Source organism: Bufo gargarizans, unplaced genomic scaffold (assembly GCF_014858855.1).
Source record: "Bufo gargarizans isolate SCDJY-AF-19 unplaced genomic scaffold, ASM1485885v1 original_scaffold_1746_pilon, whole genome shotgun sequence".
NCBI classification, from domain to species: Eukaryota; Metazoa; Chordata; class Amphibia; order Anura; family Bufonidae; genus Bufo; species Bufo gargarizans.
Genome location: NW_025334493.1, coordinates 110,512 through 126,763, shown reverse-complemented (window position 1 = coordinate 126,763; position 16,252 = coordinate 110,512). Strand labels below are relative to the sequence as shown.

Here is a 16,252-nt window from a genome sequence, read left to right as displayed (position 1 = left end):
GGTTTGGATGTATTCCTGGAGTGTTATAATATTACAGGTTATCGTTACTAGACTGATGGAGAAGGGAGATATTTACTGATTGCCTGATTGGAGTCGAGATAGAATTTTATCCCCTAAAATGAGTAAAAAATTGACTTCTACCTCACAGGATTTTTTTTCCTTCCTTTGGATCAACTTACAGGATAACAGGCTTATCTGGGTGGACAGATGTCTTTTTTCCGCCTTACAAACTATGGGGGTCATTTATTAACCGTTTGAGACTCCAGTCTTAATAACCCCTATATATGGCGGTGTATCCACTGAAGTTATGAAGAGGCGCAGGTGCTGTCTTACATTTAGACCATTTTCTACGTCTAAAACAGGCGTAGAAAACAATGACCTGTCCCCGCTAATGCCACGCCCACTTTTTTAGATCTGGCATGACCGGGGAAAGTCACAGATTGCTGCACAACTACTGTAACTGTTGCACCACAATCTGCACCAGAAATACGCCTAATATAGGCGTATTTCTGGATAATAAATGACCCCCTTTGTTACCATGTGCATACTTACATTTGTTGCATCACATATGTGAAATGGAGCAAATACGAGCATGATTTGTGAAACCAAGGAGAGAATATCCCTGCAAACATAAAAAAAAATACTGTAATAGGATATTGCTCATCTTTTTTCGGATTCAATTCCTTGTACTTCATCAGCTTTTAGTCATCTTCTGTTTTACCTACCTATCTGTTGTAAAAACATAGCCAATTACATTCTTCAGTGCAGCTAAAAAACAACCAACTGTCAACCCAGATATCACTGAGAAATGAAAAGAAACAAAATAGAAAAATATAAAGCTACAGTTTAACAATTTTAAAATCATAATTGTTAAAGAATCAAATAAACAGTGTGAAAATAAATCCCATGATTAATGTAAAAAAATGAAAATTCAATATCATATAATACATGACAATCACTTGATGATCTTGTAAAAGGCTTGCACAGTAAAATATAAATTTTTGCAAATGACAATAAACTGTGTAAAGTAATTAACATTGAAGAGGACAGTATACTGTTACAGAGGGATCTGGATAGATTGAGTGGCAGATGAGGTTTAAAGGGGTTTTACCATCTCAGACAGAAGGGGCATATCGCTAGGATAATTAAACTCACCTCATCCACTTGTTCGTGCAGCCCGACTTCTCTTCTTACTACTTCTTAGGCCTATTGCACACGACCGTATGGCTTTTTCAGTGTTTTGCGGTCCGTTTTTCATGGATCCGCTGTTCCGTTTTTTGTTTCCGTTGTGTTTCCGTTTCTGTTCCGTTTTTCCGTTCCGTTTTTCCGTATGGCATATACAGTATACAGTAATTACATAGATAAAATTGGGTTGGCCATAACATTTTCAATAGATGGTTCAGGAAAAAACGGAACGGAAACGGAAGACATACGGATGCATTTCCGTATGTGTTCCGTTTTTTTTGCGGATCCATTGACTTGAATGGAGCCACGGACTGTGATTTGCGGGCAATAATAGGACATGTTAAAACGGAACGGAAAAACGGAAATACGGAAACGGAATGCATACGGAGTACATTCCGTTTTTTTTGCGGAACCATTGAAATGAATGGTTCCGTATACGGACCGTATACGGAACGCAAAAAACGGCCAGTAAACGGGAAAAAAAAACGGCCGTGTGCAATAGGCCTTAAGAAGAGAAGCCGGGCTGCGCGAACAAGTGGATGAGGTCAGTTTAATTATATATTATTTTTAACCCCTCCATTACTATTTTACTTAGAATTCTGTATTAATAATGCTATTATTTTCCCTTATAACCATGTTATAAGGGAAAATAATAAAGATCCGGTCCCCATCCCGATCGTCTCCTAGCAACCATGCGTGAAAATCGCACCGCATCCGCACTTGCTTGCGGATGCTTGCGATTTTTACGCAGCCCCATGCACTTCTATGGGGCCTGCGTTGCATGAGAAACGCACAATAGAGAGCATGCTGCGATTTTCACGCAACGCACAAGTGATGTGTGAAAATCACCGCTCATGTGCACAGCCCCATAGAAATAAATGGGTCCGGATTCAGTGCGGGTGCAATGCGTTCACCTCACGCATTGTACCCGTCGGGAAAACTCGCCCATGTGAAAAAGGCCTTAGCAATTTTACTGAACAACAAACTAAGCTGCAGAAACCAGTGTCGGGCAGCTGCTGTCAAGGCCAATAAGTTAATGGGTTGCATCATATGGGGCGTAGATGCCCATGGTGAGAACATAGTCCTGCCACTTTACATATCACTAGTCAAACCACACATGGAGTAGTGTGTACAGTTCAGGGCTCCTGTGAACAAGGCAAACATAGGAGAGCTGGAAAGGGTTCAGAGGAGGGCAACTAAAATAATAACTGGAATGGGTGGACTAGAGTACCCAGAAAGATTATCAAAATTAGGGTTATTAACATTAGAAAAGACTATGTATAAATATGTATAACTATAATATATATATATATATATATATATATATATATATATGTACACACACACACAGTACAGACCAAAAGTTTGGACACACCTTGTCATTCAAAGAGTTTTCTTTATTTTCATGACTATGAAAATTGTAGATTCACACTGAAGGCATCAAAACTATGAATTAACACATGTGGAATTATATACATAACAAAAAAGTGTGAAACAACTGAAAATATGTCATATTCTAGGTTCTTCAAAGTAGCTACCTTTTGCTTTGATTACTGCTTTGCACACTCTTGGCATTCTCTTGATGAGCTTCAAGAGGTAGTCACCTGAAATGGTTTTCACTTCACAGGTGTGCCCTGTCAGGTTTAATAAGTGGGATTTCTTGCCTTATAAATAGGGTTGGGACCATCAGTTGCGTTGTGGAGAAGTCAGGTGGATACACAGCTGATAGTCCTACTGAATAGATTGTTAGAATTGTATTATGGCAAGAAAAAAACAGCTAAGTAAAGAAAAATGAGTGGCTATCATTACTTTAAGAAATGAAGGTCAGTCAGTCTGAAAAATTGGGAAAACTTTGAAAGTGTCCCCAAGTGCAGTCTCAAAAACCATCAAGCGCTACAAAGAAACTGTCTCACATGCGGACCGCCCCAGGAAAGGAAGACCACCTCTGCTGCGGAGGATAAGTTCATCTGAGTCACCAGCCTCAGAAATCGCAGGTTAACAGCAGCTCAGATTAGAGACCAGGTCAATGCCACACAGAGTTCTAGCAGCAGACACATCTCTAGAACAACTGTTAAGAGGAGACTGTGTGAATCAGGCCTTCATGGTAGAATATCTGCTAGGAAACCACTGCTAAGGACAGGCAACAAGCAGAAGAGACTTCTTTGGGCTAAAGAACACAAGGAATGGACATTAGACCAGTGGAAATCTGTGCTTTGGTCTGATGAGTCCAAATTTGAGATCTTTGGTTCCAACCACCGTGTCTTTTTGCGACGCAGAAAAGGTGAATGGATGGACTCTACATGCCTGGTTCCCACCGTGAAGCATGGGGGAGAAGGTGTGATGGTGTGGGGGTGCTTTGCTGGTGACACTGTTGGGGATTTATTCAAAATTGAAGGCATACTGAACCAGCATGGTTACCACAGCATCTTGCAGCGGCATGCTATTCCATCCGGTTTGCGTTTAGTTGGACCATCATATATTTTTCAACAGGACAATGACCCCAAACACACCTCCAGGCTGTGTAAGGGCTATTTGACCATGAAGGAGAGTGATGGGGTGCTGCGCCAGATGACCTGGCCTCCACAGTCACCGGACCTGAACCCAATCGAGATGGTTTGGGGTGAGCTGGACCGCAGAGTGAAGTCAAAAGGGCCAACAAGTGCTAAGCATTTCTGGGAACTCCTTCAAGACTGTTGGAAGACCATTTTAGGTGACTAGCTCTTGAAGCTCATCAAGAGAATGCCAAGAGTGTGCAAAGTAGTAATCAAAGCAAAAGGTGGCTACTTTGAAGAACCTGGAATATGACATATTTTCAGTTGTTTCACACTTTTTTGTTATGTATATAATTCCACATGTGTTAATTCATAGTTTTGATGCCTTCAGTGTGAATCTACAATTTTCATAGTCATGAAAATAAAGAAAACTCTTTGAATGAGAAGGTGTGTCCAAACTTTTGGTCTGTACTGTATGTATATATATATATATATATATATATATATATATATATGTATAAATATATTAGGGGTCAGTATAGAGATCTCTCCCATCATCTATTTATACTCAGGACTGTGATGAGGGGACATCCTCTGCGTCTAGAGGAAAGAAGGTTTGTGCACAAACATAGAAGAGGATTCTTTACTAGTGTTGGGCGAGCATGCTCTGCCGAACACTAATTTTACTCGAGCATCGCGATGCTCGGCACATCACGGTATTTGGCCGAACACTGAGTGTGCTCGAGCGCGATGCTCAAGTCTCCTCCCGGCACGTTTGTTTGCTGCCAATAAATGTGCACGGAGGTACTGGCACTCACTGTAATCCCGTAGCCATGTTGGCTACTGGCATTACAGTGATTGGCTGGCCGGAACGCGTCATCGGGTGCTATATAGAACCCGATGACACATGTTCAGCTCAGTCTTAGTCAGGGAGAGCTGTGCTGAAGAAGGGACAGATAGTGTGGGGAGTGAAATAGTAATATTTTAGTGAAAAAACTTGTTAGAGACCCAAAAGACTTTTAAGGACTATTGTTGTATCTTGCAGCAATTGTATCTGACCTGAATCCTATGCGGTAGTGAAATCCCAGCGCAGGCGCGCGTGATGACGTCATCGCGCGCGCCGGTGACGGGACTCTGCGAGCAAGCACAGGTAAGTATTTAGCTTTTAGTTTTTTTTCTCTTTTATGTGCCAATTTTTTGGGGACATGAGGGGGTCGGGATGCACACAGGAGGACATGTGGGGGGAAAATATGGTGGGATACTGTGTGGAGCAAATTTTTTTATTTCATTTTATGTGCCAAGTTGGAGGCGCACACAGGAGGATGTGTCGGGGGGAATTGGGTGGGATACTGGGGGCAAATTATTATGGGAGGGATTACTATGTTGGGGGGAAATTACTATATGGCAATGTGGGGGACACTACTGTGTGGGGGACACTACTGTATGGGGGCAGTGTGGAGGACACTACTGTATGGGGGCAGTGTGGGGGACACTACTATATGGGGCAGTGTGGGGGATACTACAGTGTGAGGGGCAGTGTGGGGGACACTATTGTGTGGGGGCAGTGTGGGGGACACTATTGTGTGAGGGGAAGTGTCGGGGACACTACTGTGTGGGGGACACTACTGTATGGGGGCAGTGTGGGAAACACTACTGTATGGGGCAGTGTGGGGGACACTACTGTATGGGGGCAGTGTGGGGGACACTACTGTGTTTGGGCAGTGTGGGGGACACTACTGTGTTTGGGCAGTGTGGGGGACACTACTGTGTGGGGGCAGTGTGGGGGACACTACTGTATGGGGGCAGTGTGGGGAACACTACTGTATGGGGGCAGTGTGGGGGACACTACCTAATAGGTGGCCCGAACGCCTGGTTCCACAATCAGTGTCTGCAGGTTACACCACTACCACCTCTTCCCCTGTGTTACGTGCTGGCCAATCCCCTGTCCAAAATGCAGGCCCGGATGCCTCCTGCCATACACCTGGACCTTTGCAAGCACCATCAGCTAGAATATGCACTTCTGTGTCTATACCCCAGGCCTTTGAATGAAAGCGCAAATACCCAGCCACCCACCCACAGGCCATAGCACTAAATGTGCACCTTTTCAAATTACTGGCCCTGGAAATGTTGCCATTTAGGCTTGTGGACACTGAGGCTTTCCGCGGCCGCCCCACGTTACTCTGTCCCCAGCCGCCAATATTTTTCACGGTGTGCAGTCCCAGCCGTACACCAGCATGTGTCCTGTAACATCACCCGTGCCCTGACTAACGCAGTTATTGGGAAGGTCCACTTAACGGCTGACACATGGACAAGTGCTTTTTTCTTGCAGCACCAGTCAGACATCAGTCAGTAGCTGGAAGCAGTGTAGCACTTTAGTGGGGAAGCGGCAATAGGCTGCGCTTAAACTGATCCTCTTAGGCGACAAACAGCACACAGCCGCAGAGCTGTGGCAGCGGATAAGGGACCAGACTGAGCTGTGGCTCTCGCCACTCAACCTAGAACCAGGCATGGTTGTGTCAGATAATGTTAGTAACTTGGTGGCGGCTTTGGAGCTCGACAAGCTCACACACATACCATGCCTAGCCCACATGTTCAACTTAGTGTTTCAGCGGTTTCTGAAAACCTACCCCAAGGTACGCTGCGTGTGTGCCCATTTCCGCAAGTCATCGTCAGCTTCCGCAGATCTGGCAACGCTGCAGCAGAGCTTGCAATTGCCAGCTCACCGACTGTTGTGCAATGTGAGCATGCACTGGAACTCGACGTTCCACATGTTCACCAGGCTTTGTGAGCAGCAGAGGGCAGTAGTGGAATACCAGCTGCAACATGGTCGTCGCCTTTCCAGTCAGCTTCTGCTCTTCACAAGCGACGAGTGGGCATTGTTTTCTGACCTCTGTGAGGTTTTACGCAACTTTGAGAAATCAGCACAGATGGTGAGCGGCGATAATGCTATTATCAGCGTAATCATCTCACTTCTGTGTCTACTCAAACGCTCGCTTCTCACAATTAAGGCGGACGCTTTGCATGTGGAAGAAGTGGAAATGGGGGAAGACAGTACACAGGGTGATAGCCAGACCACCCTCAGTTTGTCTTCTCATCGCGAATTGGATCATGAAGAGGAGGAGCAGGAGACAGTTGCCTCCACTACAGAGGGTAGTACCCGTGGAAGTTTTATTCCATCTGTTCAGCCTGGATGTGCAGAAGAGGAGAAAGAGGATGAGGAGATTGAGAGTCATCCTCCTGATGAGGACAGCGAAGTCTTGTCTGTTGGGACTCTGGCACACATGGCTGACTTTATGTTAGGCTGCCTTTCCCGTGACCCCCGCGTTGTATGCATTTTGGCCAACACCGATTACTGGTTGTTCACCCTTCTCGACCCCCGCTACAAAGAGAGCTTCTCATCTCTCATTCCTGTGGTGGAGAGGACGAGCAAAATGGTGCAATACAGGAAGGTCCTTGTGGAAAAATTGCTCCAAAAATCTCCCTTTTCTCGCCCTCCTCCTCCATCATATCAACATTCTTATTAGGCTCCCCTCCCTCCTAATGGTTTAGAGGGTCAGCTCAGCAGCAGGCCCTCACCCATATTGTTTTAGAGGGTCACCAGCAGGCCCTCGCCCATAATGTTTTTGAGAGTCACCAGCAGGCCATCACCCATAATGTTTTTGAGGTTCGCCAGCAGGCCATCGCCCATAATGTTTTAGAGGGTCACCAGCAGGCCCTTGTTCATAATGTTTTTGAGGGTCACCAGCAGGCCCTCATCCCTAATGTTTTAGATGGTCAGATCAGCAGCAGACCCTCACCCCTAATGTTTGAGATGGTGAGATCAGCAGCACGCACTCACCCCCTAATGTTTTAGAGGGACAGCTCAGCAGCAGACGCTCACCCCTAATGTTTAAACGGTCACATCAGCAGCAGGCCCTCGTCCCTAATGTTTTAGATAGTCAGATTAGCAGGCCCTTGCTCCAATAGTTTTTGAGGGTCACCAGCAGGCCATCAATCATAATTTTTCAAGGGTGTGTAGGATGCCCTCCTTTATGTGTAATAAAGGGTGTATTGTAGTGCTTGTAATTTTTGGCAGCCCTTTCACTTAGTGCATAGGCTTTATGAGTGTAGGAGTCCCACTACCTGAACAATTGTACCACAATGTGAATGAGGCCCTCCTTTATGTGATATACAGGTTGTATCGGAGTGCCTCTTCCTTTTACTTTTTGGCAGCACTTGCACTTTATATACAAGTAAATATACAGGAAAGAATGTTTCCTAAATTTTTTTTCTCTAAAATCGATTTTATCTTTGGTTTCGTGCGTATTATTGTCAGTATGTAAAAGTGGCGTACTACTTGGACAACATCGTTCCCAGCAGCGACCTGGGAGTCCAAGATGCATCCAGACATCCTCCCCATGCTGTTCCCGAACCATTTCAGTGGTGGTTTCCATCAATTTCTGACCTTTTTCTGTGAACCAGACATTCTCCCCTCTTCATAGCAGGGAGTGCCTGGTTTAATGCTCTGGTTCTCCCTTTGACATCCCTAGGTGTTCTACTCGAGCACCCGAGCACTTTGGTGCTCAACCAACACTATACTTTACAGTAAGAGCAGTGAGACTATGGAACTCTCTGCCTGAGGAGGTGGTCATGATGAATTCACTAAGAGAGTACAACAGGGGCCTGGATGTATTTCTGGAGCATAATATTATTACAGGTTATAGTTACTAGAGAAGGGTTGTTGATCCAGGGAGTTATTCTGATTGGAATTGGGAAGGAACTTGTTTTGCCTTCCTCTGGATCACCTTGCAGGATAACGGGCTGAACTGGATGGATAGATGTCTTTTTTCAGCCTTATAAACTATGTTACTATGTTACTGCAGCTGGTGGCAGTTGAAGGATGGAACGGAGCATGTGTTTCCATCTCAGTGAGCAGTACAGAGAAATTAGAAATAGGACAAACAGCAGGTGGCACTATACAGATAGATTTCAGTGTATAACTTAGTGGCTATACAAAATTTTGAATTACTTGCAAAAGTCCCTAGACTGTGCCAGTATGCATTTAAAAAGATACCGGATACCGGATACCTGGATACCGGACCCGAACTATCTAGGAGGTACTGACTCCACCGGCATCGGAGGCTCCTCTACTTCTTTTCCCTACACTCTGTTACGGGACAATGCTGCTGTCACGATACCTCCTGTGTCAGAGGTTAGAAGATCTTGCAGGCTGGCTGCACGTGGGGTTAACTGACAGTCTCTTGATTCTCAGTGTTGTTGTTTGGTAATGACCACACCTCTTGTCATGTGCAGCTCGTGGTCATTACTGCACTCTCTATTTAGTTTGGTCTCACACTTTATTCCATGTGGTTGATATTCTCTGCTTGGATTTGGAAGAGTTGGTGTGTGGACCTTTCCTGTGTTCCTGCTCACCCATTTTCTATAAGATAAGTTGTCCTGCTCTTTGTATTTTGTTGTTCCCTTGTTCTTGTTGTTTACTAGGCCTCTGGGAGACGCTGGTTCATTCATCAGGGAAGGAACCAGTTGTCTAATTCCCTGTCACTACCTTTAGGGCATTTCAGGGCTCCTAGGGTTTAGGTTTTGGCGTATGTATTTTCCCACCTTCAGGGTCTATATATACTGACAGGAGTCAGGGCCAGGTTTAGGGGTTTCCTAGGAGGTGACCTTACCCCTCTCCCTAACCTTGAGGCCTAGTTCTTTGTCTTTCCCCTTCTGTTGTTATTATGGTGTCCCTCCCCTCCCCATTATTCGTGACAGCCGCGGACCAAGCGGAGTAACATGATTGGGGTACACAAGTACCATGTTATTTAGGATTTATCCTTCATTACTGAATATCTATTGGGGAACATGTACAACTATCTACAGTTAATTGGAGGGCTATAATAAATACTGTTGATGTGATTATGGCCTATATTAAGCATCTATAGGTGTCATTGTATATGATATGGATTTAAGAGGTATGGTGAGAGTAGGTTAAGGTTGATACATTGGTACACCTGTTTTAGTATTGATTCATGTAAGATCATAATAGTCACCTGATGAGGCATTAGAGATGTTGAAGGTGAAACGCGTTGAGACGACTACATCATATGAGGTTAATTGTAACTAATTGTTAATTGCCGGGTAACTACCTGGGACAGACTAAAGTATTGACTTAGTGGATCTATTATCATTCTGTATATCTTTACGCTATCTGACATATCGATTTTTTAGGTATTGGCAAATTGTGGTACTTTGTCTCCTTTTTTATTATTTTTTGTAATCATATATTCACTTGTATAAGCGGTGGTGGGTTCTATCCTGATGTCAGGGTCTTCTTAGGTTATATAGGAGGTTCCTGGTAAGGGATCGCCCCTATCGAGGAGGCCATTCCGTTTGTAGGCAGGGTATGATGATTAGGGAAACATCAGGGTCAGATTTCTTTCCCTCTTCCCTACACTCTTACCCCTATTTTAGAAGGCACTTTATGGTATGTTTTATTGTATCTAATAAAGGCTAGGTCTTAATGGTGGCGATCTGTGAATAAAAAGTATTCAGACGCAGGTTCTGGTTTGAAAAACTGAGAATATTTTTCATGGGACAACTTCTTTAAAGAGAACCTGTCACCACAATATGCAGTGCAATCTGCAGGCAGCATCTTATAGAGCAGAAGGAGCTCAGTAGATTGATATATAGTTTTTGAGGGAAAATATTCAGCAAAACTTTGAACGGACGCCATCTTTACATGTACGGCAGATTTCAGGAAGGGGTTAACAATGGGCTTATCTAACTGCAAATGTATTATTTTCTGAGCCAACCTACATGTATGTAATGTTAATTTTCACAGGACATCTTAGACCTTTCTTTTGTGCCATTAGATGACATATATTAAATATACAGTATATTTAAATTTAAGAAAGCAAAAAGGAAAAAAATGTGTACACATTTGTATATTGTAACTACAAAGCCCACTATATTATTGCTAAAACTAATAAATATTTTTTTATTTATTTTTTTTATATACAAACAAAGGGGAACAAATTTGCGTGTACGTAGTCTGCTATACTATTGATAAAACTAGTAACTATAGCTATAACTTAATTTTTTTTAATTCCTTTATTTTGCTTAATTTTTTATTTTTTTTACTTTCTATTTTATGCTTACTGTGACTGCAGCTGTCTAATCACAGCGTGGTCACAGCGTTCTGGGGCGCTGGCAGGTCATAATGTAACCTAAGGCTTTTATACCTCGGGTAACAGTTAAGAATTCATCGCCACGACGCCCGGGACCCCCGCCGATCAGCTGTTTAAGAAGGCAGCGGCCATCCAGCAGCGGCGCGGCCATCCTTCTCACTGTTAACCGCAGGCCCAGTGACGTCACGACTAGTATCACTGGCCTGGGCGCGCCTAAGCTCTGTTCACTTGAATGGAGCTTAGCCGCACCCAGGCCAGTTAATACTAGTCGTGATGTCACTAGGCCTGCGGTAAACAGGGAGAAGGCCGCAGCGCTGCTGGAGTACCGCTGCCTTCTCGAACAGCCGATCAGATGCTGATGATCTATGCAGAGTCCTGCCAGAGGATAAATCATCAGTTTAAACAAAGTGCAGAACCCCTTTAAGATGCTAGCTGTTCACAAGACCACAGAACTGGACTTCACCTTTAGCAGTCACCTTTCCCAAGTACTAACAGTCTCTTTTAGTACTCAGATTCCCCCAGGACTTAAATAGCGTTGAACTGCACAACAAACAGACGGTTGCAAGAAACTTGTATGAAGCACATGTCAACACTGGCAGATATATAGGTGCTGGAAAATATTCAACAATGGCTGACAGGACCTAAATGATTATAGCCAAGTATAAAGGAGATGGAAGACCAGCAATGGAGCAGGTGGGAGATGATAATGGCACACAGGTTGGAAATAGACAAATGACAGTGAATAGAAGTAAAGATATACTGAACTGACCCTGCTCTAAAACAGCTCAACAAGACAGCCAAGACATACAAAAAACCAACTCAGCAATCAGACAAACTTTATTACTGATAACAATGGAGGACCACAGGCCACACAATACACTGATAGAACACAGCTACAAGAATAAGATACTGAATCTGGAAACAAATGCACCCTAAATTAACCAGGCCAAACTATGTGATAACTAATTCCAGACTGAGAGACAAGGCAGTTGGACAACAACTGCTCCAACAAAGGTAATAAACAGAATAATCCCTGTTGCTCATAACTGCTGCCCACCAAAACTCGCAGACTGGGAGCAAAGAAGTCATTCAGAGATTCAACAAAGGCACCCCCAATAACACAGAAAGATTTCCGAATTTCCACATTGGGAGATCGAAATATCTGTCTATAATATCACTATAATCTGTACAGTCTACGGAGTGGGTCTCTATGGAAGAATGTTTGAACACTGTCCAATAGGTATTTTAAAGGTAGCTTTTTAGTAGTTATTGCACTATTATAACAGAGATAATTATAATGACAATTATCGCCTTTGTACAGATAAAACAACATCCACCATTCACAAGAGATGATATCACAGCTAAGCTACTCCTTCCTGATCTCTGCACAGGTCACAGAGCATGCCTAGAAAACTGTCCCATAGAAGTCAGTTAAGTCTCCAGTCTATTGTGTAAAAGACCAGATAGTCTTGTCATATTTTTGGCCTAGTAACCAGTTGTGAGATTTTAGGATTTTTTAAAATATAGATAGGGACATGGAAAATTAAAAAAGCAAGAACATTTTTTTCAGAAATCCTGGTGATTTAATTGACTTTAATTGACTGATTGATTGCTATGGGCAATTTTCCTTTGCACCAGTTTTGATAAATCTCCCTATGATTCTCTGTCCAGAGGAGACCTTTTTGGCCTTTAATGAGAAATGTTATATGCGATACAAACCAAATATATCTCCCCAAGAACACCATTTCTACAATTAAGCATGGTAGTGGCAACATCATGCTGTTGGGATGCTTTTCATTAAGCTGTCAGAGATTTAAAACTAGGACGGAGGTTCACCTTCCAGCAGGGCACTGACCCTAAATATACTGTTAGAGCGACACTGGAGTGGTTTACGGGGGAAATACTTAAAGGGAACCTGTCACCTGGATTTTGTGTATAGAGCTGAGGACATGGGTTGATAGATGGCCGCTAGCACATCCGCAATACCCAGTCCCCAAAGCTCTGTGTGCTTTTATTGTGTCAAAAAACCGATTTGATACATATGCAAATTAACCTGAGATGAGTCCTGTCCCTGACTCATCTCACGTACAGGACTCATCTCAGGTTAATTTGCATATGTATCAAATCGGTTTTTTGACACAATAAAAGCACACAGAGCTATGGGGACTGGGTATTGCGGATGTGCTAGCGGCCATCTAGCAACCCATGTCCTCAGCTCTATACCCAAAATCCTGGTGACAGGTTCCCTTTAAATGCTTTAGAATGGCCTAGGCAAAGCCCAGACTTCGATTCAATTGAGAATCTGAGGCCTGACTTAAAAGGGTTGTCCTGTCATTTATATTGATGACCTATCGTCAGGATAGGTCATCAATATCTAATCAGCGGGAGTCTGACACCCCACTGATCAACTGTTTAAAGAGGAGGCGGTGCTCAATGCGAGTGCTGATTTCTGTTCATTACGCTGCCTATTGTCTTGGATGTTACGGCGGCGCAGTGTAATGACGTGCTTGCTCCATTCACTTGAATGGAGAAAGTATTTTTAATTACACTATGCCACCGCTCCACAGGAGACAAGTCGTAGTATAATGAAGAGGAAGCAGCGCTCGCATGGAGTGCCGCCTCATCTTCAAACAACTGATTAGCAGGGGTGCCAGGTGTCAGATAATGATCACCTATCCTCACGATAATCAAATTAGAGGGAAGGACAACCTCGTTTAAAGACTACTGTACACCAAGGCAACACATATAATGTAAAGGAGTTGGAACAATAGGTTGGTATGTTAAGCTAGAATAAACACATCCCAAGAGTCTTGCATCTATAATTGCAGCAAAAGTATAAACGTTCAGGAGAAATTTAATTCCAGGTTGTAATGCAGCAATACAGGAAAAATACCGGGGGGAGTTACCTAATAATAAGTTATAAAAGGAATGGAATAACTTCGGTTATATAAGAGTCAGAAATATATGACAGGCTTGATGCATTTATTGGAGCACCTTTCTCCTGTTCTTACAATATTATTTTAGCCTACAGTATATACGTTTTAACCTTACATTGTATAATGTGAGTATTTTTATTTATTTAAATTTCTGTCCTTCTTATTTTTTTTTTTGTCTTTATTCCAATTGTAATTTCCTTATACTTAGTATTGGATGCTGGAATATCACTTTATCACTTCAAAATAAAAAATTCCTTACCTCCAAAACAAAGCACAACTTTACTGGATTTCTTTGCTTCCTCTGCTTTTCCGGCTCCTAATGCGTTTCCTACCCTGACACTTCCAGCTGCTCCCAAACCTATCGGAAACTGTTAGGGAAAAGCAATGCCATAATTAAATGGGTTGTCTCAGCATTACATATTCATTTTATAGATGCCATTTACATATTATTAAAAAATAATCCAGTGATGTTATGGCATTTACTTACATAGTATGGAGCCTCATGGTGGTCGACGTGTTCAGCAATGTGCAGGTCCATCTAGTGAGCTGGGTGCTGCTGGTCACACATATACAGTTGCTGTCCCCACAGCCAGGTCTCTGCATAGTGAAACTTTGCTCACTGCAGAGGATATAAAGTTTCTATTACCTGAGGATCACTATGTACAGGTGAAACTCGAAAAATTACTGAAATAAATGAACTTTTGAACAATATTCAAATTTTTTGAGTTTTACCTGTAAAGTCCTGGCTGTGGAGAGTTACTTAGCATGCATGGCCACCAGCACTCAGCTCAGTAAAGGGATGTGCACATTGTTATACACGTTAAACACCAGGTGGTGCCATAATATGTAAGTGAATGTTATAACTAGGCTTGATTTTTGTAGGATCGATAAAATAAATATAACAGGAAATAATGTAACAATCCTTTTAAGGTTCTCCTGCAATACTAAGGCTACTTTCACACTTCCGGCAGAGTGATCCGGCAAGCAGTTCCGTCGCCAACTGATCCAGCATTCATGTAGAGAAAGTTAATACAATGCACTTACTAATGTATTGTTATTATCTATATTGCCTCCTTTGCTGGCTGGATTCATTTTTCCATCACATTATACACTGTTCGTTTCCATGGTTATGACCACCCTGCAATCCATCAGTGGTGGTCGTGCTTGCACAATATAGGAAAAAGCACCGGCCTATTCACACTCCCATGGTCCCAGCCACCAGAGAGGCTGACTCTTTTTCCTATAGTGTGCAAGCACGACCACCACTGATGGATTGCAGGGTGGTCTGTAACCATGGAAACGAGCAGTGTATAATGTGATGGAAAAATGAATCCAGCCAGCAAAGGAAGCAATATAAATAATAACAATACATTAGTGTCTTGTATTAACTATCTCTACATGATAAATGCAGCGTACTGAACTGAGACAACCCCTTTAAGGCAGTCTTTATCCTGCTTATGGTGAAGCATCAGTGGGTGACACTGACAGCAATGGGCCCCTGTGCATTCAATGGCAGAACACCACATTAAACATATGCCACATATTACTAGTACTTATCACTTATACTTATAACACATGCCACACATGCAACTGACACATACCGCACATGTCATTGTATGTGTACTATATACTTTCACACACTATAGCACTCAAATATCTCCTTCTCCCAAGTACTTTACACAGTTTAGTGTCATCTGGGAAATTGATATTTTACTATGCAAGCCTTCTACAAGATCATTAATAAATATATTGAAGAGAATAGGGCCCAATACTGACCCCTGAGGTACCCCACTAGTGACAGTGACCCAATCTGAGTGCGTACCGTTAATAACCACCCTCTGTTTTCTATCATTGAGCCAGATACTTACCCACATACAGACGTTTTCTCCCAGTCCAAGCATTCTCATTTTATATACTAACCTTTTATGTGGTACAGTGTCAAATGCTTTGGAGAAGACCAGATATACGACATCCATTAATACGCCGCTGTCAAGTCTAGAACTTACCTCCTCATAGAAACAGATTAAATTAGTTCGGCATGACCGATCCATCATGAAACCATGCTGATATGCGTTATTTGCTTATTTCCGTTGAGATGCTCTAAGATAGCATCTCTCAGAAAACCTTCAAACAGTTTACCCACAACAGATGTTAAACTTACCGGCCTATAGTTTCCAGGCTCTGTTTTTGGACCCTTTTTGAATATTGGCACCACATTTGCTATGCGCCAATCCTGTGGAACATTCCCTGTCAGTAGAGTCCGCAAATATCAGAAATAAGGGTCTGGCTATGACATTACTAAATTCCCTTAGGATACGGGGGTGTATGCCATCCGGTCCTGGCGATTTGTCTATTTTAATCTTTTTAGGTCGCTGTTGTACTTCTTCCTCGGTCAGACAGGACCCTTTTAATGGGGGATTTATTTTTACATTCAGCATTTTATCTGACAGTTTATTTTCCTCAGTGA

At 42.9% G+C, this 16,252-nt stretch overlaps 1 protein-coding gene across 1 annotated transcript in view; it reads right to left on the bottom strand.

Moving 5' to 3' along the window:
• Window positions 1-16,252, bottom strand: part of LOC122923573 (multidrug and toxin extrusion protein 2-like) — a 198,032-nt gene that overhangs the window by 78,778 nt on the left and 103,002 nt on the right. Inside the window, exons 11-13 of the mRNA XM_044274422.1 lie at window positions 14,045-14,153; window positions 726-801; window positions 553-622 (exon numbers count right to left, since the gene is read on the bottom strand). Coding sequence (XP_044130357.1) covers window positions 553-622; window positions 726-801; window positions 14,045-14,153 — 255 coding nt within the window. The remainder of the gene's footprint in view (window positions 1-552; window positions 623-725; window positions 802-14,044; window positions 14,154-16,252) is intronic.